General features: G+C 43.2%; 1 protein-coding gene across 1 annotated transcript in view; it reads right to left on the minus strand.

Moving 5' to 3' along the window:
* The window catches only part of ACOX3 (acyl-CoA oxidase 3, pristanoyl), a 502,436-nt gene that overhangs the window by 278,331 nt on the left and 198,823 nt on the right, over positions 1 to 25,282 (minus strand). Inside the window, exon 7 of the mRNA XM_078678532.1 lies at positions 23,185 to 23,273. Coding sequence (XP_078534658.1) covers positions 23,185 to 23,273 — 89 coding nt within the window. The remainder of the gene's footprint in view (positions 1 to 23,184; positions 23,274 to 25,282) is intronic.

The following is a 25,282-nucleotide window of genomic DNA, read 5'->3' on the forward strand; positions in this document are numbered from 1 at the left end:
AGAGTACATCATTCTCCTGCCCAGGATATTTTACGTGTGGCACATCAACAGCTTTACTGTCGCACCAGTGTAATCTAATAATAAAAATAACAAGCGGATAGATGCAAGGGCCGGACGCGGTCGGGCAGAAATGGCTGCCGCAAAGCTCCGAAATTTTCAGAATCGGAGGCGTGTTTTTTGGTGAGTGACGGATGACGTCACAGATAGAAAAAACCTAAAAAACACGCCCCCGAATCCGTAAAAGACGGGGCTTGAAGGGAGTGACGCCCATCTCCTCCAATGGCTGGCCATCATTTACGAGGCCAGCCAATGGAGAAGAGGGGCGGGTTCAAGCCCCCTAACCTAAAAACATTAAATCTTAGGACCGAACTGCGCAAGCACAGCCTACGGTCCTCGACCTAAAAAGGAAACCCTTAAGCGCTCACACCATTGGGTCCTTTAAAGCCATGCTCTGCATTGGGCAACGTCCGACAGATGTACTGGGGAAAGAGTGCTGGTGTCCGTCCATTGCCAACACCCGCACCATAGATAATAAAGTACCAACAAATGTAAAACAAAACATTCACACATGCTGTTTGCATGCTTTGTATGCACAAATATTGTCTATCACATTAAAACCTGCCCTACTGGATTTTCTAATGCTCGGTAAAAGTGCCAAAATATGGCCGTCTGTGTGAAAGTATATAGGAGAAAAACAACTGAATATGCCGAATGAGCACAGTTAGGATTATTTTTCAGTTTTAAAATGATCTCTTCCCGGAATATACATCACCAGCTCATAGCATTAGGTGAGAGAGTAAATTTCCTCGGTTGGAGCTTAGTAGGAGAAATTTAAAATTTGCATCCAAGAAAGGTCCTTTACTGGGTCATAAACACTTTCTGCCGTGATATCCGGCCTAGTGTGGGTACTACCCAAGTCAACCCCACAGCCTACATTTAACCTTCTCCTAATGTGATGACTTCTGACATAAACTGTGGTTAGCAGAGCAAGGTATAGGGTACGGAAATTCCAGACGGATGCCCATTGTGTCAAAAACAGGTGGGTTCTGGAATAAATCTACAAGCAGGAAATATGATTCCCTTTTCTAATGGAGTTGGTTTAAAAAATATCACTTTGTCTGATGAGTCAAAATGCAGCATTGAATAGTTAGTGCTATCAATTAACTCGTGTATCTACATTAACAGGGTAGGAGCAGGCTTCGATTTTATTTCATAATGTGTTGAACGCCAAAAAACAAGCATTTAAAATCAATCAGAAATTAGTAATTTCTGAATGCCTGAATATATCATGGTAGACAGTACAGTCCTTATGCTTTTTCTTTTATTTTTTTTAAATAATTCAAGCGGCCTCTTGTGAATAAATTCAAAACATATTCAGTATTTGGTCACAGTTTTTCTCTTTTCCTTAGTATGCATACACACATTCCCATTGTGTATTCATTGCTTTATAATTTGTGTATGTTTTGATGACTACACAGCTTGGCTAAAGCCCTGCTCTTTGAGCCTACCCAGACACCCTGACTCGGCTGTGACTCAGTGCTGACTGACTGTGAAGAAACTCCTCTTTGAAGATCTTAATCTTAGACCAAAAGCAATAGCGAAGAAATTCATCAGATAAAAGAATTGTGATATACAAGTAAAACGTACTGTGTAATTCTATACAGATGTCCAACCATTTCAACGACTGATTTTTTAAATGTTTAGATAATTGTAGGGCATTTCAAGAAAGTGTGTTGAAGGTATATAAAAGTAAACCATGAACATTAGAAACGTTATACAGACACCTATTACAGTATTTATAGGAAGAACATGACCAATTCCATCTCATCTGGAAACTGGTGATAGAAGGAACATTCAGCTTTTGTTCAAGATGATCCTTTTATAAAATGAGAAATCGAAAGAAACCGGTTCGAGGGGCTATAGAAAAGTTTCAGTTCTCAACAGGTGTTAATGTAGAGATGCAAACATACCACTAGCTGTAAAAAGGAAGCACGTAGCATTACAGAAGTGTTTGTTAATGCCCAGATGGATGGTAAATAAAGTCTTAGAAGATTCCATCTGCATGAACAAAGCCAGAGATAACCATGCCACTAGATGGAAAAGATTCAGCTAGTAATGGGCCTGCGAATCAGGACAGCATTATAATGTACTCGAACCACAAGGTTTATTGGATGAAGAAGAGCTTATTTTGTATGAGCACAACAAAGTTGCAGGTCATGATATGAGGGGAGGTTCAGTTTCAGATCAATTACACCCCCCCCCCACCCCCCCTCCACAACACACACCTAGCTCTTTCAATCATTGTGAATGTAAGACATTTGGAAATCTTTTCGACTCCAATCTTTTTTCCACGCTCCCTCCCCTCCCCATGTGAAAGCAGTAATCTAGAACAATACTCAGGAAAGTTTATTTCAATTCTTCTCCTGATGTACGCTGAATATTGCAACATAATCTACACAGGTCTTCTGTATAAACTCACTAGTACTCTGCAGAGGGTCAACAACCAAGCTGCTATAATGTGTCTGAACTTTCAGTGAACTAACTATATTAAACGCACTGAAAACACTTCACTGGCTTCAGAGCCAAATTCAAGGATGCCAGGCACATAATGCATACTGTGACAGATAAGTTGCCCTCATTAATACCCACACAGGGCCCTATGATCAATAAATGCGAAATGAATCACACAGAAAGACTATTGTGTCTGTCATCCCAAGTTGTTCAATACGCTTCCATTGTATTCAATTCCCGGAGATGCTAGGATTTGTACAGCAGCAAAGAAGGCTTGCAAGAGGCACATATCTTCATGACCAAGACATGACAGGATGTGCACAGAACCAAGAGGTGCTTCTTGCTATGCATGAGATGTTCAAGAACAATGAGGACGAGAGAAAAGAAGTAGCAACAGCAAACTCTCATGTGTATGGGAAGTGGCATGTCGTACACAGTGTAATGGCACAAATAATATGCAGCTCCAAAACACTGACAACATCCTCATGCGAATAACAGGATGTGGACGTGGTAGCGGTTCATGGATAGTATGGAGTATGTATATATGGCAAGTTTACCTCTGAGCCCTGGATGTGAGAGGGCACTGCTGGGGGTCTATGTAGTAGGTGACAGCGTGGTGTGTCACAGCACTGAAAAGTATGTACAAACCGTGAACCTCTCCTGCGCAACCACTCGTCCTTAGGCCCATGTTCGGAATGTTGATAGGACGTGCATAGTGTCGCTGCACTGCTGGCAGCCCCAAATTCCTGATGTATTGGCCAGGAGCAACAGTGCACATGAGCATACTTACAACTGTTAAATGAGTTGTGCAGCGCAATACGCGTCTCCAACTTACTTCGTTACACCAACACACATAAACTTGTAACATGCATACATGCCACTGTAATATGCAGTCTTCAAACAAAGAGAAGACAAATGAAAACAGCACTAGATAAACAGTGTGCTTTCTTGTCATCCTGCCCCAGACCCATCAATGAATTCCATGTGTACCGTGGTGACCTTTAATATACATTAATCCTAGGGCTCCACCCTCTGAGTCCTGAGGAAGATCTTACCTTTCTGAAGGGATCAAAACGTAGCCAACCATGGTGTGGACCCGTTAAAAAAACGCATTTCATATTAACGGGGCTTCTTGCTGTTCTTGTATATTTGATATGCAGTATGATCACGTTTTTCAAGTGTGTATCACTTTTGAAAGAGCTGCGAGATCACTTCACTCATTGGCATCTTCTGTATCGTTGTAATATAATTTTTGGTTTGATTAAATTCCATTTGGATAAGTTACCTATTTGTTAGACCTGGCATACTTGTCTTGGTATTCCCCCAAACGTTTTATCTTCACCCCTCCTGTTTTGTGGATTTTGTTACAGCTTGCTTCAGTAGTCTGTGCACTTTAACAATGCTCCCCAGTGCTAAAGTGCTTGTGCCCTCTGCCTAAAACATAATCAAATTGGCTTACACCTACACTAATTGACACATTTAATTTACTTGAAAGTCTCTAGAAAATTGTACTACATGTTCTCTGGGCCTGTAATTTAAATACTACTAGTGGGCCTGCAGCACTCATTGTGCCACCCACTAAAGTAACCTTTTAAAAACATGTCTAAGGCCTGCCACTGCAGCCTGTAGTGCAGTTGTAAACTACAGTTTCAACTTGGCAAAATGAACCTTTTTAATACTTATTACTCACTGGTAAGGTAGGCCTTAAAGGTTAATAGGGCATGGTGCACTGTATTTAAAAAAGGTAGGCTATGCGTACTCAAGATTTACATGTCCTGGCAGGGAAAAAGTAATTTTTCACTGTTGTAAAATGTATCTGTCTCATTGACTAACCTTGGGTTGGGGTTGCCATAATACATTCAAAAAGCGTCAACTTTGGATTGGGAGCAGAAAGAGGCATGCTGTTTAGTCTCAAATGAATTGTAGTTTAAAATTATCTTCAATGCTGAAGTCATATTTTGAGTCACAATTCTGAAAAAAACACTTTTAGAAAGTTGCCATTTTTTGGTCTTAACCATTTGTGCCTCCTGCCAGTTTCCTAGGTCACATTACTGGGAATGGCTCCACTCTTAGGGCTTGCGTATTCCTCCTAGACAGTGACACATCGGGGACTAGTTGTGGGCATGATGGGCCATCCATACCATAAAGTATGGACCACATGCAGAATTTACCATCTTGCTTTACTAACCCTGCCAAAAACTCAAACTTTAACAGATGTGACCATATGAATGAGTGCATGAATGACTGACTTACAGAGTGAGTGACTACTCGACCAAGTATTCCAGTGCTGATCTGTTAAAAGGTCTGTCCACCACTACAACCACCCTAATCCAAAGCAAAAAGATGGATTTTTAGTGGCTTCCTAAACAGGGATTCCTGGGAGCTAGCTCTAAAAGAGTGTGGGAGCAAATTCCACTCCTTACTTACCAGGAATGAAAAAGAGAGACCACGGCTCCCAACCCTACTGAATCTTGGCACCATGACCCATAGAGCATATGTAGAACAAAGTGTGAGAGTACGGGAATGCTGGATCCTATTGATCATGTACTGTGGGCAACCCTTTTAAAAGACCCGATGTATGGAAGTAAGACCTTTGAAAATAATCCTCTTAATATGTAGGCAGTGCAGGTCTAACAGACTGAGCAACAGATTCCGATCTGTGAATATAGAGAATGGGGCGGACCACGACATTCTATAGTGTCTGAAGTTTTTTTTGCTCAGTTGCCTTGCACACCTACATTTAGTATGTTGACATAATCCAGTCTGGCAGTTATCAAGGCACGGACAACTGTCCTAAAGGCCGCTTGTAGGAGAAAGTCAATAAGTTCCCTGTGATGACACAGGGACACAAGTGCTACAAGTTGTCACCTTTATTGTAGGGAGCACCACAGCGGCAGCAACGAAGCGTGAACCATCATCGCCAGCCAGACTCCAACTGTCGGCCTAACTGACGCTGGTGGAACGATGCTGAATGAACATTCTAAACTGGCAGAACACTGGGGCTACAAGCAGCCCAGCTCATAGAAATAGATACGCCCATTACAACATTCCCGTATGAAATGAATCAAAGCAAAGTAGATTCCGGCCACAGACAGATTCTGGGGAAGAAGAGAGAACTTATTGATCGTGACACACAGGTTCTTGGCTACTGCAGTGGACGACGGTTTAGAAGATAGATTTTTGGGCCAGCAGGCCATAACCCAAAGGTCACTTACTTCCCCGAATAAAAGAATCAAAGCTTTTTCTGTATTGCATTATAGATTACTCTCCCAGAGCCAGTGAGGCACGTTTAATAACTAGGGATGAATGTAAAGTGATGCATATGTTTGTAGAAGAAGGATTGAAATTAAGGAATTGTCTCATAACAGAAGGCGACACAATGAGTTTAGCTAGTGAGGGGCATACATATGTTAAATAGTGATAGTCTGAGAGGAGAGCCCTGTAGCACCCAAAACGCTGCTTGTTAGACCAGACAGATTGAATCAGCCAAGTGCCCTGCTCTCTCCTTTCCAAGAAACAATTTGGCCATCTTCAAAATACAGCTCTGTCAAGTACTGAAGCAAAATTGGATGGGAGACAGTATTTGGATGCTTTTCAACTCCGACAGTTAGTGAGTGGCTCAACACATAGCGGTGGGCATCTCTTAGACCCCATTTTTTCCAATCTAAATAATGCGACTGCTGAACCCCCCATCCCGATGGTTTGGACCGACCACTGTTTGGTGATTATGACCATCCCTTTTGCTAGTGACACTAACTCAAAACCCACTCAACAAGTCCTGAAAAGACCCTGGAGGAAGCTTCGCCTTGAAGACTTCCATGCACTCCTTACTATGAATTCCCCCCAATTAAGCAATGACCTTGATCTTAACTATTAGCAGTTTTGTCAGTGGATCAAAAAGGCCTTAGATTCTCTGATACCAGCTAAATGGATCAAAGCGCGTACACATGAATCTAGTCCCTGGTTCAATGAAGTACTTTCCCTGCAAAAGAAGGAATGCAAAAAAGCGGAACGAAGATGGAGGAGAGACTATGATCCCTCACGTAAAACCCTCTACATTCAAATGCAAAAAAGCTATCATCGGAACATTTGCAGGACTAGAACAGATTCTTACACCACGGAAATCAAGAACAGTGATAATGCCTCCCAAACTATCTTCAGGATATTGAAAGAGCTCAGTGCTAAGAAAGCGACATACATCCCTAATATATCTTCTGCATTTTGTGACACTATGGCGTCTTTTTTTATCGACAAAATTAAGAAAATCTATAGCACCTTCCCAACAAACACTGGCCTCGCTCCTCAAGCTGACTTGAATGGGCCCAACCTATCCGAAATTCCAGCACTTAATCAAGTCGACTTCCTCAAACTATGCAATAAAATCAAATCAGGCTCACCTGCAGATCCCCTGAAACCGGAACTATTCAGAAACTCCGACTGGACGGTCTTAGGCCCTCTTAGAGACATAATAAATCTTTCCTTCACAACAGCCAACATATCCATTAAATGGAAGCAAGCCTGGGTGACTCCCATCATCAAAAAACCCACACTAGATCCTACCCTACCCGAAAGCTTCAGACCCATTTCTCTCCACCCCTGGCCGGCAAAAATCGCAGAAGCCCACGTCAACTCCATTCTGACCAACTATTTGATATCCAATGCCATTCTGGATAGATCTCAACACGGCTTCCGCGCGGGCCATAGCAATGAAACAGCTCTTCTTAGTGTGACAGAACACCTCCGTACCATATTAGACTCTGGGGGGACAGCAGCACTGATCCTTTTAGATCTCAGTGCTGCCTTCGATACGGTGTCACATGAGATCTTGCTATCAAGGCTGGAGGTGATAGGAATAACAGGGCTTGCCCTCAAATAGTTCAAAGCTTTCCTTTCGGGCAGATCCTTTAGAGTCTCTACCCCTCCTTTTTTGTCTAAAGAACACCCCATTGAACAGGGTGTGCCCCAAGGGTCAGCTCTGAGCCCTACCCTGTTCAATGTATATGTCCAACCCTTGGCAGAAATAGCTAGAAAACATGGTCTCTGACTAGTGACATATGCCGATGATACCCAGCTGGTGGTGTCACTGGACAATGAAAACGGCCTTAGTGCACAACATTTTAAGCAGACACTTATTGACATCACCAGCTGGATGACAACAAACTGTCTCCAGCTGAACGCTGGAAAAACGGAAGTGTTACTGGTGGGAAAAGAAACAACGACCTGGGGAAACAATTGGTGGCCAGAAACTCTCGACCAACCTCCCGAATGTAGAGACCACGTAAGAAACTTGGGAGTCTGGATGGATACCGAGCTGTCTTTCACTCTCCATACCAAAAGGGTAGCAGCTACCTGTTTTGGTATCTTACGCAACCGTAGACCCATCCTTAAGTTCTTTGACCACCAAACCCGCCAAATTGTGGTGCAGTCAGCAATCCTGTCAAGACTAGACTACGCCAGCTCTCTCTTGTTAGGGGCAAACGTAGCAGAGAAAGCGAGGCTCCAGCGAGTTCAGAACGTTGCAGCGAGAGCTCTAACCGGTATCCCACGCTACAAGTCAGTGTCTACTGTCCTTTTGAAACTTCATTGCTTCCTGTTGAAAAAAGGATCCATTACAAAACCCTTTGTTTGGCGTTCAAAATCCTTAAAACTGCCTCTCCCCCCATGCTAAGTTCCCTCCTCACATCGTACGTTCCCCGACGTACGCTGCGTTCAGAAGGACAGAACCTGGCAGTAGTACCCCGCTTCAAACTGGCAAGAATGGGCGGTAGGTCATTTAGACACCTCGCCGCAAGACTTTGGAATGGACTCCCTATCCATATTCGAAAAATTTAAGAACTTCTACCTTTCAGGAAAGCGATAAAAACCCACCTTTTCTGCTAATGTTCAACGACCTAACTGTGACAGACCTATCACTCTTTACTGACACACTTCTTACAGCAAGCGCTGGGACGCCCCTTGGATGGGGCTGCTGTGCGCGGTACAAGTTCATTTAACATTAACATTAACATAAAACTCAAAACTCTGTGAATAGATCGAGCAAGAATAATGCAGCGGCTTTACCTGCATCCAGAGTGAATTTGATAGTATCCACTACCTCAAGCAGGGCGAAGGCCCGGCTGTCTATAATGGAGCAGATTATTCTCCTCCAAATACCTGGATATCCCAGAGAAGAGCTGCTCTAGCAAACAGAACATAGTTCAGTCTATATCACTAATTACTGTGGATTAAGAGGAAAGGGTTTGTGCTGCTCTCAACTTAGTTGTATATTCTGTGCAGAGTGCTCAGCCGGATAACAGCAGATACGCTCCTGGTTTTATATATATATATATATATATATATATATATATATATATATATATATATATATATATATATATATATATATATATATTGTGGTCTACATCTTTGTGGTTTCTTGGCAGCCTGGGTAATCTTTGAAGTGGAGAGTGCGCCTGCAGCTTTAAAGAGGAGTCTGTGGTTCCAGATGGCTTACAGCCTGCTTGTGCTCTGCCTGTGCTGCCACAGTCTCCCCTTCTCTGTTCTGTGAAGCGTCTAGAAGACCTGACAAACAACCGCCATCGTACTTCGATCTTAATCTAGTCGTTTTGGAAAGAAGTGCTGGAAGGTCACTGTGAGGTCAATGAGCTGTACACTATCAGAACAACGCGTTTTCTCAAAATGAAGATCAGCCAGGAGCATTAATATTAATTGCTCCTATATCTTAGTTGTGTAAGCTCAACAAACTTTAGTGTTTCTTTCAAGTAAGTTACCTGTCAGGAAAAAAATTCTGACCACAGACGCTGTCCAGCTTTCACCGTGTAACATGCATCAAGGTCTAGATAAAAACTGGCATTCAATCAATTCAATCAGTTACGAATTCCAAAACATTTCCCCCTCATCCTTCTTCATTGTAAAAGTCCTGACAGGACGAATCACCCATTTGCAGTTCCCTGCTACAGAACAGATTCATATGTCTGTCGCAATGCTATTCTGTATGGAATATACTGAGAGTGGCTTCTGATCATCCATGCATTGGATCAGTAGTGCTTTCTTTTGGTGTCTTTTGTGCAAGCATCAACTCAAACTAACGCGGAGTTCGTGCAAGGTTTGCTGACGGCAAAGCTCGGAGACACAGGGCAGTAGTCGCCTCCTACTATTTCCGAGCTCTGCTGTCAGTAAAACATGCACGAACTCAGAGCTAGCCAATGCATGTGCTCAAGACTCAAGTCAAGCTTCTGCATCAGCACAAGGCAGGAAGCGGAATCATGAAACGGCCCATGGCTATTTTGTCTGTCTCAGGTTTCCGCTCTTGATTCGATGGCTTGCCTCCCTATTCTTTTGTTTGTCTAGTCCAGGAGCCATTTTGGGGTGACAGAGTTCTAACTGGATGAGTTGTATCCTTCCACTGCGGACTTGAGGGGACTCTTTATCTCTTTTCCATTTCCAATAGAAGTGCATCTGTTTTTTACTAGGTCCCGACAGCAGCAGAATGCTGCCAGGCCACGTGCTTCCTTTGCTTGTGCTGCAGTGCACATTCTTTTAAGTTTTACTTCAACGTTGATAAAGGTCTGTCAGCCATGTCGGATGGTAAATTAAAACAAATGTACAATTTGTTTTTAAAAAATCGCAAAATGGCCACTGGTGGTTTACCAATGTCATTTTGGTGTTAGCTACTGCTAAAGAAAAACATCATTTACAGCTGGGACCTATTGGGTTTGCCAATGCTCGGTTGTCCATTGCTCCTCCACAAAGGTAGGACTCATCAGTACAACCTATTTTGGATATGTCTCACTAGAAAGAGAACTGTTGTGCTCCTGACTAACTGACTGGCAAGTGAGTATGTTTTTTTAAAGTAATCATTTTGCCATATATCTTACCCAAATGTTATGGGGCTTGAGTAGTCGCTGGGTATTTTCTTGTGCAAAGCCACCCTGTGGATGATAGGCAAAGTCTAAAGCCACAGTGCTTTTAGAAGAGTATTGTATGGAATGTGTGACTATGAAAATACACCATCCACCTTTCCTCCTCCTATGGCGTTATCTGCATCCAGTTTTAGTTGGGTTGTTGTTGCTAGAAAAATGAAGGGGCACAGTTCACACACTGCTGATTGCAACAGGGCCAAGTTACAGGAGGCAAGACGTCATTCCAGCAGTTGTTTTCCATGTCTCCCAGGCAAGTATCAATTCTCCAACTAGAACAGCAATCTAAAATGGAGGGACACACTAGGTTGACGGAAGACAGTCACAAGCTGGTGCTCTTTCCTCTCTAGAGAAAAGAGCACAAACGTGTCAGCATGGCTGGTTAAATAGGACTGGATGCTGGACACCTAAAGGAAAATTCAGAGTGGAAACTTGACCCCTGATAAGGATTGCACAGATTCAGAGACTTAAGAGCAAAATGATATATATGCATAATTTACAGAAGTATAGAGCAACATTAGAAAAGTTCCGGGGATTGCTTTGTTTTGTTTAATGTTTTCCTGGAGTTCATGTGGAGCATGATGGCTCCCTCAATCGATACAGACCAATAACTAGGACATGGAAGAATATGACAGAGCATCCTTCTAACTTCCATTTGGTGCCTATCATAAGCATGTTCAAGTTACTATCTATTGAGGGTGTATATCCACAGGGAAATACGGCGTTTATTATAGTTGGTTTCTACCATTACACACTTACGCTCAGCCCCAAGATCAAATCACCACCAACCATCTCCTGTATAAGTATCAATCTGGCATCAGATCATGCTGCAGCAGAGAGATAGCTATTTTACAAATTGTAGATAACACCCTCCTTGCCACATATGAACACACCTGTCTGCTGATACTGCTGCCTCTAAGCCACCTTTGTACCGTTAACTATTCTACCTTCTTCCAAACCTTGAAGTCCTGAATGGGATATACTGACAACGTCCTTCACTAGTTCTCATCCTATCTATGCAACTGGCACTAGTATGTTCATTGTGCACCCCCAGATCCCTATAACATGCAGAGCCCCCCAAGGTCCATCTTATAACCCTATATATGGAACTCAATGGTGTTCTACTCAGTGATAATAGCGTCACATTTTAAACAATAAGCTGACATTACCAAACTTTACTTGAACGTCTGCTCCACTCCCTACACCCAATGCCACAAACTTTGCCTTACACCTCATCCAGACAGAAATGTACAGCACCTACCTGAAGCTTAACCCCACCAAGACAAAACTCCTCTTATTTTCTAACAAAAACAAACAATAACTAGTCCAATCCTGGCTCAATGCCATGAACCCTGTTGGCTTTGAACCCCAGCTTTCACCCAATGTCAACTCACTTGGATTTGTAGAAAATAGAAACATCCTGGTAACAGCTCCTATTACTAAAGAAAGTGAAATTGTTCTTCGCAGAAAGGGAATATGGAATTCCTTTTTAAGTCTTATGCACTAGCATCTATATGGTGACAAAGCTCAACTGCATGGCATCTCAGACTCAGCAAAGCCACATCTAAGGGATTTTCACATGCCTTAGCAAGTCTCATCCATGTCCTAAAGAAATCTGACCTGCAGTCTACAATATGACTAGTCAATTGAGTGGACAATTGACAAAAAAAATAACCAGAAATGCAATGTGTAACTGTATTTTGTATGTGATACTGTTGGAATACTCTTAACAAAAATGGTTTGTGCAAACATGAGAGTTGTTTGTATTAAGTTAGTGAAAAAGAACAATAAAAAGAAAGATTAAGAAAACAATAAAAATATATATTTTTTAAAAATGATCACTCCCATACTTATAGAGTTCTATTGGCTCACTTAAGACACTATCGTAAAAAACACAGCTGCATCGTTTACAAAGCTGCCATGACCAGCACGTCTGCCTAGCTGGCTAATATGCTCAACATCTCTGGTGCCCCTTAGCACACCTGCAACTAGGAAATCATCTGACTGGAGACAAAGACGTGCAAGAAAGAAAAAAACAAGACAATAGGCCTTTTTCATCTATGCACCCAGGATGTGCATCATATCTGTATCCAATAGGACCACCCTCAACCCTGCTGTATTTTAGGAAAGAAATGAAACGGCACCTTTTTAGAGATTGTTGGCAGAGTCTTTGCATTTTACCCTGTACAGCACTCTGATTTCTTTTCACTAGATTTGCACTGCACAAAAACACACACACATATACAACACACATACATGCATACATTGCTCTCTGACTTGCTTGGCAGGTTGTGACCATCTATAAACTACTACAAGCTCTGGCAGTAGCAGTCAGAGGGGCTCCATAAATGTTAAACAGAGTGGAGCTTAGACAGGAGCCCTGTGGTACCCCCTTCTCAATCAATATAGTGTGATCCTTGAAAGTGTCCAAAGAGATAATGAGTTCTGTTTTTTTAAGAAATCTTGAAACCAATGCAATGCAGTGCCAAAAATGCCAATCTCATACAGCCTTTGAAACAACCTAGAGTGGGACACAGTATTATACACTGCATATAGATGCCACCAGCATCTATGCTGGTGGCACCACCAGCATAGATGGAATGCTTTTGTCCAGGAGAGCCTTATACAATCAGTAACCACAACCAAGGCAGTCTCAGTACTATAAGAGGAGCTGAACCCAGAATGCGATGGGTCCAAGATATTATTACCCTCAAGATAGACTGAGAGTTGAATATTTATTATACCTTCCAGTGATTTGCCCAGGAGCAGAAGCAGCGAGATGGGGCAGTAGTTTGCTAGATTGCTGGGATCAACATTGGCCTTTTTCTGTATAGGTACCACCTGTTTCCAAGCTTCAGAAATACTTCCCATGTCCACGGATAGATTAAACAGTGCTTGAACAGCGGATGCCAACTGGTGCGAAAGAAAGGCTGAAATCCATGAAGACAAGAGATCCAAAGGTGAGCCAGATTTGGGTTTCTTAGTATCTTTTGAGTCTGCTCAAGAGAGAAGGGTGCAAACTTTTCTAAGCTGTAGGCATTGTTTCGGGAGGAAAGGGGGCATTATAGTTAAGCACCTCAGCAGACTAACCTGTAGCAGTGGTAAATGCCTGAAAATTTGGTTAATTTTGTTCTTGAAAAGTCTGCTAAAGAATTACACAGGTCTAGCGAAGCTAGAATAGACTAGGAGCAGGTTGAAGGATTTACAAAACTGTTGAGGATTCTAAATGATTCTTAGTCCATGGCGAGGGGCCTTGTTTAGGCTTTCCCACCCATTCCTTTGATTCCGAGAATATTGAATAAAGTTCAGAGGAAGTCAACAGAAATAACTATAGTGCTCCAGACAAGAAGATCTTATTTTCCGCTCCATCGGAAACCAGCCGTGGATCAGGAGTTTGGATCGTTCTTTTGTCTCTGTCTCCCCCTGAGTCACCCTCTGCTGTCTTTTGCTACCCTCGGCTGGCATAGACTGTCAAGTTGGAGGAGGAGAGAGACGGTTTCTTGAGTGAGGATCTTTCCAGTTCTGTTTCGAGCTCTCTGCAGACCTCAAGAAGAAATTCCACAAATAAGGTATTTTATCATCATTGGGCTTCTTTTTGGTAATTAGTGTAGGCCAAAAGATCTTTATTCAGTACAGAGGAGAAGAATGTCCTCTAGCAAACTAGAGGATATTCTTCAATTCCTTCAACAAGAATTTCTATTTATTCAGACTTAAATTGCAATGATCTTCTATAGAGCATTTATATTCCCCCTGAATGACCCTTGTTCAAATGGGCCACTGATTACAAAGCTTTTTAGGGGATTCTAACTATTAAGACAAATGATTAAATCCCCTTACTACATTTGGCTTTAGCATTTATTTTTCTTTTGAACACTTGCAGAAGGTTTCAGTAAAAAGACTTACTGTCAGAGAGTTTTTCTAGCAGCACAAATTATGGCCAGGAGGGTATTGGTGGGTGTCCTTGTGTGTTACCACCCCTTTCTAAAGATTTTTTGAGGATCAGAGTGTTCTTTCTTTAAGTCCAAAATGTCTGCCTAGGGTATATACAGCCTTCCCCAGAAATCATGAAAGCATTATTCCTTACTTTGAGGCAATCTCATCCTCAGATATGGACCCTTTAATTCATCTCCTGGATGTTGTGAGAAATGTAAAAAGGTACCTAAAGAGAACAGCAGACTATGGGAGATGTGTCTTTCATTTCTTTACCATATCAAGATTTTGGCAATGAGCTCCCAGGTGCAGTTACACCTTATCCCACAAGAGGGATGACAGCTTCTTGGGCAGAATGGGCTGGGGTATCCATTGTAGATATCTGCAGAGCTGACACCTAGGCTTCCAATTCTACATAAATTTTTACATTATAGGCTAAAAATAGCTTAGGGTTCGGAGTTATATAATGGGTCAGGAATTCTTGTGAAGACAATGTTTGCATAAGCAACAGTTCCATTTTGGTTTCTTTCTATTTCTGTGTTTCAGTTTCAAAGAACTTTATTCGGTTAAAAACAAGTAACCATAAAAGTGACAGACATAAAAACAGATTACAATAATTACAGCTCTTAATGTGAGTTCAGTGAGGGGGATCAATAGACAGTTATTCGGTTATTACCATTTATTTCCATAATTTAGAAACACTTTTTAGGAAATTTAAAACCACAGTTACAGTTAAAACCGTATCCATTCTCTGGACTTCTAAAAAAGCTGGGCGGCATCTGGTTAAATTCATTTCTTTTAAAAAAGGGACGACAATTTTTCTACGAGAGGCACTATAAAGCCTGCAAAAGAAAAGGATATGGATATCCGATTGATGTGAGGTGCCATCACACGGGCAAGTGGGCAATATACGTGTCCATGAGTTCATACTAGGAAAGGACACCAATCTAAAAAATATACAAAATCTAAAACGAGTTAAAAGAAAGCGATCATAGTTTGTCATGGGCAGGGATAAGTATGGCTGTACAGACTTAATCTCACATAAAGTAAGGAGGTGGGAATGTACTGAATTTTTCAAAGTTTCAGCTCTCCTCCTCTCATCCTCAAGATGGTCCAGGCAGAGGGCTTTCAATGTACTCCTTGAGATGCTATCCATTGTAGATGGATCCGAGTAATAAGAATAGCACCCAATCTCAGTCAGGAAGCACTTAACATATCCCAGCCATTGTGATCTCTCCACGTAATCCAGGCTGAGGGTATCCTGTAATAGGGCCCGATTCATAACGCATTCATTTGTAGTCCATACCCTGTGCCACAACAGGATAGGTTGAATTTTAATAATGTCTGTTATGTGAGGTTGAGCCAGTTCAGCGTGACAGTTAAATGTGGCAACACACTGTGGAACTGCAAGGACTTCCCTCATAAATTTGTTTTCCACCACCTGGATTGGATCAACATTTGCGTACCCCCACAAGCCTGAGCCATACATAGCCACGGATAAGCATGTTGCTTTATATATAGTTAACATTTCTTTTATCGGCTTCCTGCCCAATTTTCTAGCAAAATTCTTTAAGGCCATGATCGTTTTCATAAATAAAAGAGTTCTTGCCTTAATTGCACTTGTCCAAGAACCTGACTCATGGAATAGAATGCCCAAATAAGAAAAGGTTGGGGTGTTATCTTGTGGAACATTATTTAGAAACATCCGTTTCATCGGTTTACCTGATTTTGGACCACAGTTCATTGTAAAAGTTTTACTACAGTTTACTAGCAAATCAAGATTCAGCATGAAGTTCTCAAAGCTTACTACTAGTTTTTGCAGAGCCTGAGGGGTACGTGCCATAAGCACGGCATCATCCGCATACATGAGCGCAGGGATTGCCCTCCTCCCCACCCTGGGCATATCTCTGCACTCCTGCAGCAGATGATTTTCTAGCCCATTAATGTAGAGGAGGAAGAGAAAAGGTGCTAATACGCAACCTTGGCGCACTCCACGACCCACACTGAATTGTCTGGAGCATTCGCCCCCCCTACCGTAGCGAACAGAAGCTGTGGCTCCACTATAAAGTTCCCTCAGGAAACAGATGATGGTGTTGTCCACTCCCAAACTTTTCATTATTGCCCACAATTTGGTGTGTGACACGCAGTCGAACGCTGACGAGAGATCCACAAAGGTAAAATACAAGCATTCTGACTTAATCCTTATATATTTATGTTGCAATAACATTAAATTTAGGCCTTGCTCGATTGTGCCAATCCCTTTTTGAAAACCAAATTGCAAGTCGCTCATGACTTCATTTTCCTCCGCCCAGCTTTGGAGTCTTGCCAACACTATTCGTCCCAAGATTTTTATTGAAGAATCAAGAAGGGAGATTGGCCTATAACAGGCACAGCTGTTTCTATCCCCCTTCTTGTAAATAGGGACGATGACAGAGGTGAACCAGGAATCTTTTAAGCCCCTCGATAAAGCCGCATTAAAAAGTTGTACCAACATTGGGCCCCAGATTTCAGTATTTACTTTGAATAAGTCCGCAGGGATCCCATCAGGCCCAGCTGCCTTTCCTCCTTTGGTAGTTCTTAGGGCGAGCAGTACCTCATCAAGTGTTACAACCAAATTTGGGCCTGGTTGTAAATCCAAGCTGGTCTGAGGACCTCCACTACGAGTATCATCCTGAGCCTTGTAAAGATTGGAGAAATGGTCCACCCAATTATCCTCATTTATTGCGATCTCAATTCGCGCCGTATGGGTTTCGTAAGGGAAAGGGGTGTTAATTACTTTCCAAAATGCGGCGGAATTTTTAGTTTTTGAAGCCTCGCAGAGTGAATCTATTGCCTCTTTGTTTAGTGCAATTTTCCTTACTTTAAGGGCCTGGTTATATGCAGACCTGCATGTTCTTATTTCACCTGTGTCCCTGGGGCTTCTGTGCACTGCATGTTTTAGATTTTTCAGCGCCCTGGTACATGCATTGTCGAACCAGCTCCTGGATCCCTTACCTCTACGTTTTGACTCCACCCGTAAGCCACTTTTTATATTTGTAGCTATAATACCAAAGTGTTCAATTATTTGATCACTACTAGAATAATCTCCCAAACAGGTCATGAAGCTAGTAGAGCATACCTCCCAGAGTTCCTTGAAGAATGTTGCGGGGATTACTTTGCTCCAGTTAAGTGTGTACCCATTTTGTCTCCCAAGAACCACATCAACCGCTGCCTCAACAAGAGGCGCGGCCGAAGATGGGTCTGGGAATAAATCTGCTACCTTAAGGCATTGGGGGAGATGATCACTTATAGGCATTGGGATATTTGTAACCCCCACAACTCTATGATTAAGATTACTGGAGGAGATAATAAAATCAATGGTCGACACCAAACCTCTACCAACAAAGGTCGGGACAAAGGGTGTGGGTTTTAGCGCTGTTTCATTGGCAAACCCCAAGTCAAACATGAATAATAATTCATTCAACAAATCCCCCATTAAAGTGTGATCAAAGTGAGTCAGATTCATGTCTCTCTCTGTCATTAGGCCGCATAGGCCCTGACTCCCTTTGGTACACAGTGAACAGTTAAACCCCCCCCCCCATAAAATTACTAGTTCTCTGTCATTTTTATCTACCTCTAACTGAACTTCCTCCTTGAGCTGCTTCATCGCAGCCGCAATTTCTTCCCTCTGGACATTACTATAAAAATTAATAATGATCACCTTTGCTCCTTTAAGATCTCTTAGAATTATGAGCTGAAAATAATTGGAATATAAATGACATTGGACCTGTTTGATTTTAAGTTGATTTGAAACAAACGTAGTCAAACCACCCCTTGCCCTTCCAAAGTGGCCTCCAACTGCTGGGGTAAAAAAGGTTCTATAACCATTTACGTGGATTGGGTCCTGGATCCATGTTTCTTGCAGGGCCACTATGTCCTGGCCGCTTATTACAGACTCCCAGGCTGGGTTAGTGATTTTTTGCCTCAACCCAGCTACGTTCCAGAAAAGCAGTTCACAAAAGTCACTCTTCACCTGTGTCGGGCCATTACCTGTCTTTTCTCTACTCCCATTATTGTCGCCTACGATAGGTTGCGTCTGCTCCAGTAGATCACTGTCACAAGGTGTCAGCCTATCGAGAGTGAGGGTCTTATTTACTATGGGAGGTTCTTGAGATGACTCAGTGGGGGCCTCGGTGTTATTAGAGAAAACCCCACCCCTAGTAAGAACTTGAGAAGCTGGGGGAGAGGGCTTTTTCCCAACCACAGTTTCTATGGGAATCTGGGCTTGCTGTCAATCTACCCCATCCAGACCAGAAAAGATCTGGTAGCGATTTTGGATCGGTAAATTATACATATATGGAAACAATCCTCTATTGTTCCACATCAACCGCTGCCTCAACAAGAGGCGCGGCCGAAGATGGGTCTGGGAATAAATCTGCTACCTTAAGGCATTGGGGGAGATGATCACTTATAGGCATTGGGATATTTGTAACCCCCACAACTCTATGATTAAGATTACTGGAGGAGATAATAAAATCAATGGTCGACACCAAACCTCTACCAACAAAGGTCGGGACAAAGGGTGTGGGTTTTAGCGCTGTTTCATTGGCAAACCCCAAGTCAAACATGAATAATAATTCATTCAACAAATCCCCCATTAAAGTGTGATCAAAGTGAGTCAGATTCATGTCTCTCTCTGTCATTAGGCCGCATAGGCCCTGACTCCCTTTGGTACACAGTGAACAGTTAAACCCCCCCCCCCATAAAATTACTAGTTCTCTGTCATTTTTATCTACCTCTAACTGAACTTCCTCCTTGAGCTGCTTCATCGCAGCCGCAATTTCTTCCCTCTGGACATTACTATAAAAATTAATAATGATCACCTTTGCTCCTTTAAGATCTCTTAGAATTATGAGCTGAAAATAATTGGAATATAAATGACATTGGACCTGTTTGATTTTAAGTTGATTTGAAACAAACGTAGTCAAACCACCCCTTGCCCTTCCAAAGTGGCCTCCAACTGCTGGGGTAAAAAAGGTTCTATAACCATTTACGTGGATTGGGTCCTGGATCCATGTTTCTTGCAGGGCCACTATGTCCTGGCCGCTTATTACAGACTCCCAGGCTGGGTTAGTGATTTTTTGCCTCAACCCAGCTACGTTCCAGAAAAGCAGTTCACAAAAGTCACTCTTCACCTGTGTCGGGCCATTACCTGTCTTTTCTCTACTCCCATTATTGTCGCCTACGATAGGTTGCGTCTGCTCCAGTAGATCACTGTCACAAGGTGTCAGCCTATCGAGAGTGAGGGTCTTATTTACTATGGGAGGTTCTTGAGATGACTCAGTGGGGGCCTCGGTGTTATTAGAGAAAACCCCACCCCTAGTAAGAACTTGAGAAGCTGGGGGAGAGGGCTTTTTCCCAACCACAGTTTCTATGGGAATCTGGGCTTGCTGTCAATCTACCCCATCCAGACCAGAAAAGATCTGGTAGCGATTTTGGATCGGTAAATTATACATATATGGAAACAATCCTCTATTGTTCCATGGTCCACCTTGAGTAAGGTTGGGTCCCAAATATGGTAGGTAATGATTACTGGGAGGGGGGTATTGGTAGACCTGATGCTCATTTCTGAGGTAAAAGTCCTCCGGCCTCTGAGTGTAAAGAGAGGGGCCTTGACCACTTGGATAACCAGAACTACCCAGCATTGGGGGTACTCCTCCAGGCCCAACCCTATCCCATGGTCTTACATTTCCAAGCCCCCGACGTTGATGGACTGGCTTCTTAATAAGCTGCCTGTCCCTGCCCCAGTTATTAAAACTTTTTGGGGGTGCATAGGGATAGAAATAGGAGAGAAGATGTGTGAAAATGGAATCGCTACTTCTAGCATCGAACCAGTCCCCAATATGCCTCACGGCCCTATGGTCCTTAAAATTGATGATTATAACATCACCATTTTTATCCTTTGGCCTGGCTCCCACCCAGTTGGCACGCCTTAGACTTATAATTTCACCATTTATTGATGCAGGTAACGGTCTATTATCACGGAGCCAGAAGACAACCTTATTCCGTAATGCACCATGATCTTCCCATTTACCTGCAGGCAATTCTGGGACCCCTGCCATTACAATAACATAAGGAGCAGAATCAGGGGTTAAGTCTATGACACGATTAGTTTTTCCGGGAGCGATGGCCAAAACATTCCCTTTACTTGTCTTGGTCGTTAGTAAGTCCTTACTACCACCTTGATTTTGGATTACCCCTGGTTTAGATGTTTGCTCCTTAGTTACAGGAGCCGCCAGTTGAGATATGGCCGTTTGTGGGGTTGGAGTTATTAACGTAATCACAGGGCTACCCGATCTTACCCCCTCTTGCACAGATTTCTGTTTTTGTACAGGTACCGGTGTTGTAGATGCTGGTGTTATGGGTACTAGCATTGGAGGGGGAGCTGCTGCTGTGGATTTTGCAGGTGGCTTGGCTCTTAATAAAGGGTTCACCTTAGGTTTCTCTAGCCCCTTTACCAGGTCATATAAGAGGAGGGAATTCTGTTCGACCTTCTTCTCTATTTGATCTAGGTGTGCGCACATCATAATTGTCTTATCTAGGAGTGGTTGCGTCACACCCCTGATAAGTTCTGCAATTTTGGCCATCATGACCGCCTCACATCCTGGGATTTGGCCAGTTTGTGACTGGGGGGCATGAACAGCCCCTTTCCTTATTTTATGTGCTCGATTTCCCAGTGGCTCGCCCCCCCTTTTTTTGCTGTTTGTCGTAATAAGGGGGGATGTAGGGGACATGGGCGATGGCTCAATAGGGAGTTTTGGGGAGCCCGATAGCCTAACACTATCATTCCCAGTAAGTAAGTCCAATGCAGATGAACTAGCGGGTGTACTAGACAAAGGATGAATACTGATCAAGGTGGGGTCATCGGAAGTGCTTTCAATATTATCTGTGACCCCTGAGTGTGATAAATCAATAAGAAGCAAAGAATCTTTAGGGCGTTTGGACGCGGTGACATCCCCTATTTCTCCTAGTCTGACTGATCTGGTTTCTGTAAATAGTGATGAAGATCCAGACTCTCCCCCCCTCTCCTTGTGTAGTTTTATGGTTGATTTTCCTTTGCTTCCCCCTGCGTCTCACTCGGGCTTTCTTAAATCTTCTAGGGGATTCCCTTGCAGCAGGCTCAAATATTTCAGAAGAGCCTATACCTGTCCCCATGAGGGCTTGGACGTTAGAATCCTCATCGTTCTGACCCGCATGGACCATGGCAATTACAGTAGTTACTTTGCCTACAGGGGGAGGGGGCTCCTCTGGCACGGGTGTATCTGTGACAGTAAATGGAAGCTCAGGTGTAATTGTAGGAGAATGCTCCAACCCCAGAGAGCCCTTCTATTGTTGTTAATTTGCGCAACCTTTTTAATTAAAAAGTTGTCCATAGTTCCCAATTTGGAGGGCATAATAGAGGATAATTCCAGACTTAAATAGGGAAAGGGGTGTGGCCCCGGCCCGGCTCCTTCGGTCCCCGGAGGGCCACAGAGGGCCCGCTCTTTGCCCGGTCTTCGCCCCGAGCTTCGCCCCGAGCTGCGTCCCGCGCTGCGGGAGACTGCGTCTAATTTATGGTGGGTATACCGGGCTGTGGGCGGAGCTACAGGGAGAGCGGACCGGAAGGTGGTATCAGTCAAGCAGGGACTCCTGGGAAATGGAGTCCCTGCAACGCTCGCAGCCCCGTAGCAGCCGCTGCTCACCTCTGACAGAGCGCTAGCCCCCACTCGGCAGAACAAGCAATCAGCCCCTCCCTCGCTTCCAAGCGATGCGGCGCCCGCGTAGCGGACGTGGCGAGGTCCGGCAGTCCAAGGGCAACAGAGTTCAGCAGCAAACTTCCTCACAGGTAGGGTGTTTTGAAAGAAGGTCCCACGATGCAGGGGGCGGAGGGGGTTTAAGTGGAGACAGGTGGGCTGCGGGCAGAGCTACAGGGAGAGCGGACCGGAAGGTGGTATCGGTCAAGCAGGGACTCCTGGGAAATGGAGTCCCTGCAACGCTCGCAGCCCCGTAGCAGCCGCTGCTCACCTCTGACAGAGCGCTAGCCCCCACTCGGCAGAACAAGCAATCAGCCCCTCCCTCGCTTCCAAGCGATGCGGCGCCCGCGAAGCGGGCGTGGCGAGGTCCGGCAGTCCTTTCTGCATTTCCTTTCTGCCCATCACGCCTGTTGGCTGTAGACTTGAAGGATGGCTATCTGTGTTCTGCTCTCAGTGCGATGTATTCTTTTTACTTCTGACTCTTCTATAAACTTCTGACGAAGGCATACTTAGTGATCGAAAGGATAAATGAGACACATTCATTCACTGAAGTAAGTACTGGGACGAGGAAGGATGACTTGGAGTAATGAAGATTACCAGTAAATAATCCTGTCAATATTGTAAACTAGGAATATGTTTGTAAGAGGGCGTTGGATAACTTATTCACTTTCATTTACACAGAGAAAAATTAATCATTTGAAAAGAGGATGATGTTCTGCATGCATGGATAGATCTCAAAGATATGTTTTTCCATGGATATCATTTAGCTGTTTTGATATTTCCACGTCATCTATAGAGTCATAAACCTAGTGTCCCATGACAGAATTCTGTGTTCTCAAAAGTAAAAAGCACTGGCCATGTCAAAGACGTTGATGTTTGTGTTGTGCGGATCAGGTTAGTAACTACTGGGTAATCAATTTGCCATCTATCTAGCTCACATTTACAGATACGTCTAAAGGTATAAACTCATAAACACACTGTTGGAACGGCATTGTTATTATATCTTTAAAATGTTGCACACCTACATTTTACACTCAAAGGTGTTAACTTACCCATTATCAATACCATTCAGCCCAAGTTTCTTGCCCATGTCTCCAACCATCACACCTGGCATTGAAAGAAGTGTTTTTGGATCTCTGATCTATGAACAACCAAAAACAATGTAAAACTAAATGTGGGCAAAATAATCGCAAAAGGTGCCAAATGCACATACCAATTAATTCAAGTATTTTTTTCATCTCATACAAGTAACAGAAGAATAAGTCTCCAGGAAGTATATGAAATAAAAGAATAACATCTATTTACACAATCATTTTTAAGATGCTTTACAGAGTTGCGGAAGTACAACATTCCAACAGAATTGAATAATGTGCGACAGCAGTGCCTACAATTTAAAATATTCAACCCACTCCTACTCAGCGCCTAGATATGGGTATATAAACAGGACTCCACTGCAAATTGAGGAAGATGTCAGTCTGATTGGAAGATGTCCCATTTTCAGTCCCCATTTGGATGGGCACATTGCAGACAGGGTCTACTTGGCCCAATAATAATGGGTGAACTTGTTTGCTAATGAGATCATAGGGTCCACACTTCTGTTGCTTTATAAAATGGGTCAAGTACAGCCCTTCTTCGCATTCATTCTCAGGGTAGAGAAGACAAGCAATATGAGGAAGGTAATGTGGAGTACAGATTGGGATCAATGAAGCCAGTTACTGTGAGATATGCAAGCAATGTCATTGGCTAACTTCCCACCTGTCACATTCTGTGTACGTCTGGGGAGGGCATTGTTAGGTAAACACAAACAGCACCACTTTCTGCTGTTCTATATCTACATAAAAAGCACCTGACCTTTTGCTTAGTGTAGATCCAGCTGGAGGGATTACCCTTGTAGATCCCACAAAGATGATCATACATTGGTAGAGTAGAGTAGAGAACAATGATATGTATTCGCAAGTCTATCATGCAATTTTCTGCCACATCCCACACATGTGGTACTCCTTCAAGATCAATGTCACACACAGGAGCACTCCTCTGAACCTGTCACAAAATACCAAATACTTTTCATAAAGGAGAGACTGCAAACCTACAACCTCCCAGCCAAGAACAACTACCAAGAAAATGGCATGTGTCTGAAAGGGCAACTCTGTCTATCATAAAACTCTCTACTTCACCTTATGCACAACTATACGTTTGCTGTGAAATGATAGGAGCAAATATCCAAGCCTCAAGCATGATACCCAGTACCTTCCACATATGCCACACAATATCAACCATGCACAGCAAATGTTTTACTTGACAACCTTTAAGTGCTTTGTGGTCTTATAAGTGGCATGAAGCAGTAATAAGCCTTCCAATACAAAATACTACAATTCTGGGGAAGTTCTTCTGCCTTTTCATGCCCAACTTTCCCTGGATTCTGAAGGCAAAAATCACTGGTCAGATCATTAAGAACTGGTTAAAAATGTTTTGCTGACTCCAGGCCAAACAGCCCTCCCATCTGTTCCATTGCCTCTTGGACCAGTAGAAACATAGAAAGTAGGGAATAACTGGGTTTCACTATAGCGGGAGGTAAACTAATGTAACAAAGGGAATGCGTTGGATGGTTTTGCCTCATTCAACAACTACAACTGGTTTCAGGAAAGAGGGTTTAGGAAGCGTTATTTGAGGCTATCATGTTTACCATTGACTAGGAAAGCTTGCCCTTCCATACATGACGAAGGCAAGAGACCACTGCCTGGGGCACTGGACAACCAATAGTCAATCCACTCACAGCGATACAGGTTGAACTTCTTGTTCCCATGCAACAATAATCTACGGATAGTAAGACCTGCCACTGTATAGCCTCATTTGATGGGCCATGAGCCAATCTCACAGATTGGGTACCATTTAGATGTCCAGAGACATCAGAGCTCTGCTACAGCAGAACAGCAAAAGGATTGAACACTTCCAGTGAACAAGTGTTAGAAGGTGGTTCTCACATAATGGCCCGGCCAGATTTTTCGCTTTTTGAGCACCTAATTGTTGAGCTTTTACTGTGGGGGTAGCCTCATAAGTTAGGACTCAACCACAGTGAATTCATAATGAAAGAGACTGCATGGGGATTTTACTGGTGTCCCCCTGGCTTGACCAGGCCACTGCGCAGCAGCT

The sequence above is a fragment of the Lissotriton helveticus genome, chromosome 2_2 (assembly GCF_964261635.1).
Source record: "Lissotriton helveticus chromosome 2_2, aLisHel1.1, whole genome shotgun sequence".
NCBI classification, from domain to species: Eukaryota; Metazoa; Chordata; class Amphibia; order Caudata; family Salamandridae; genus Lissotriton; species Lissotriton helveticus.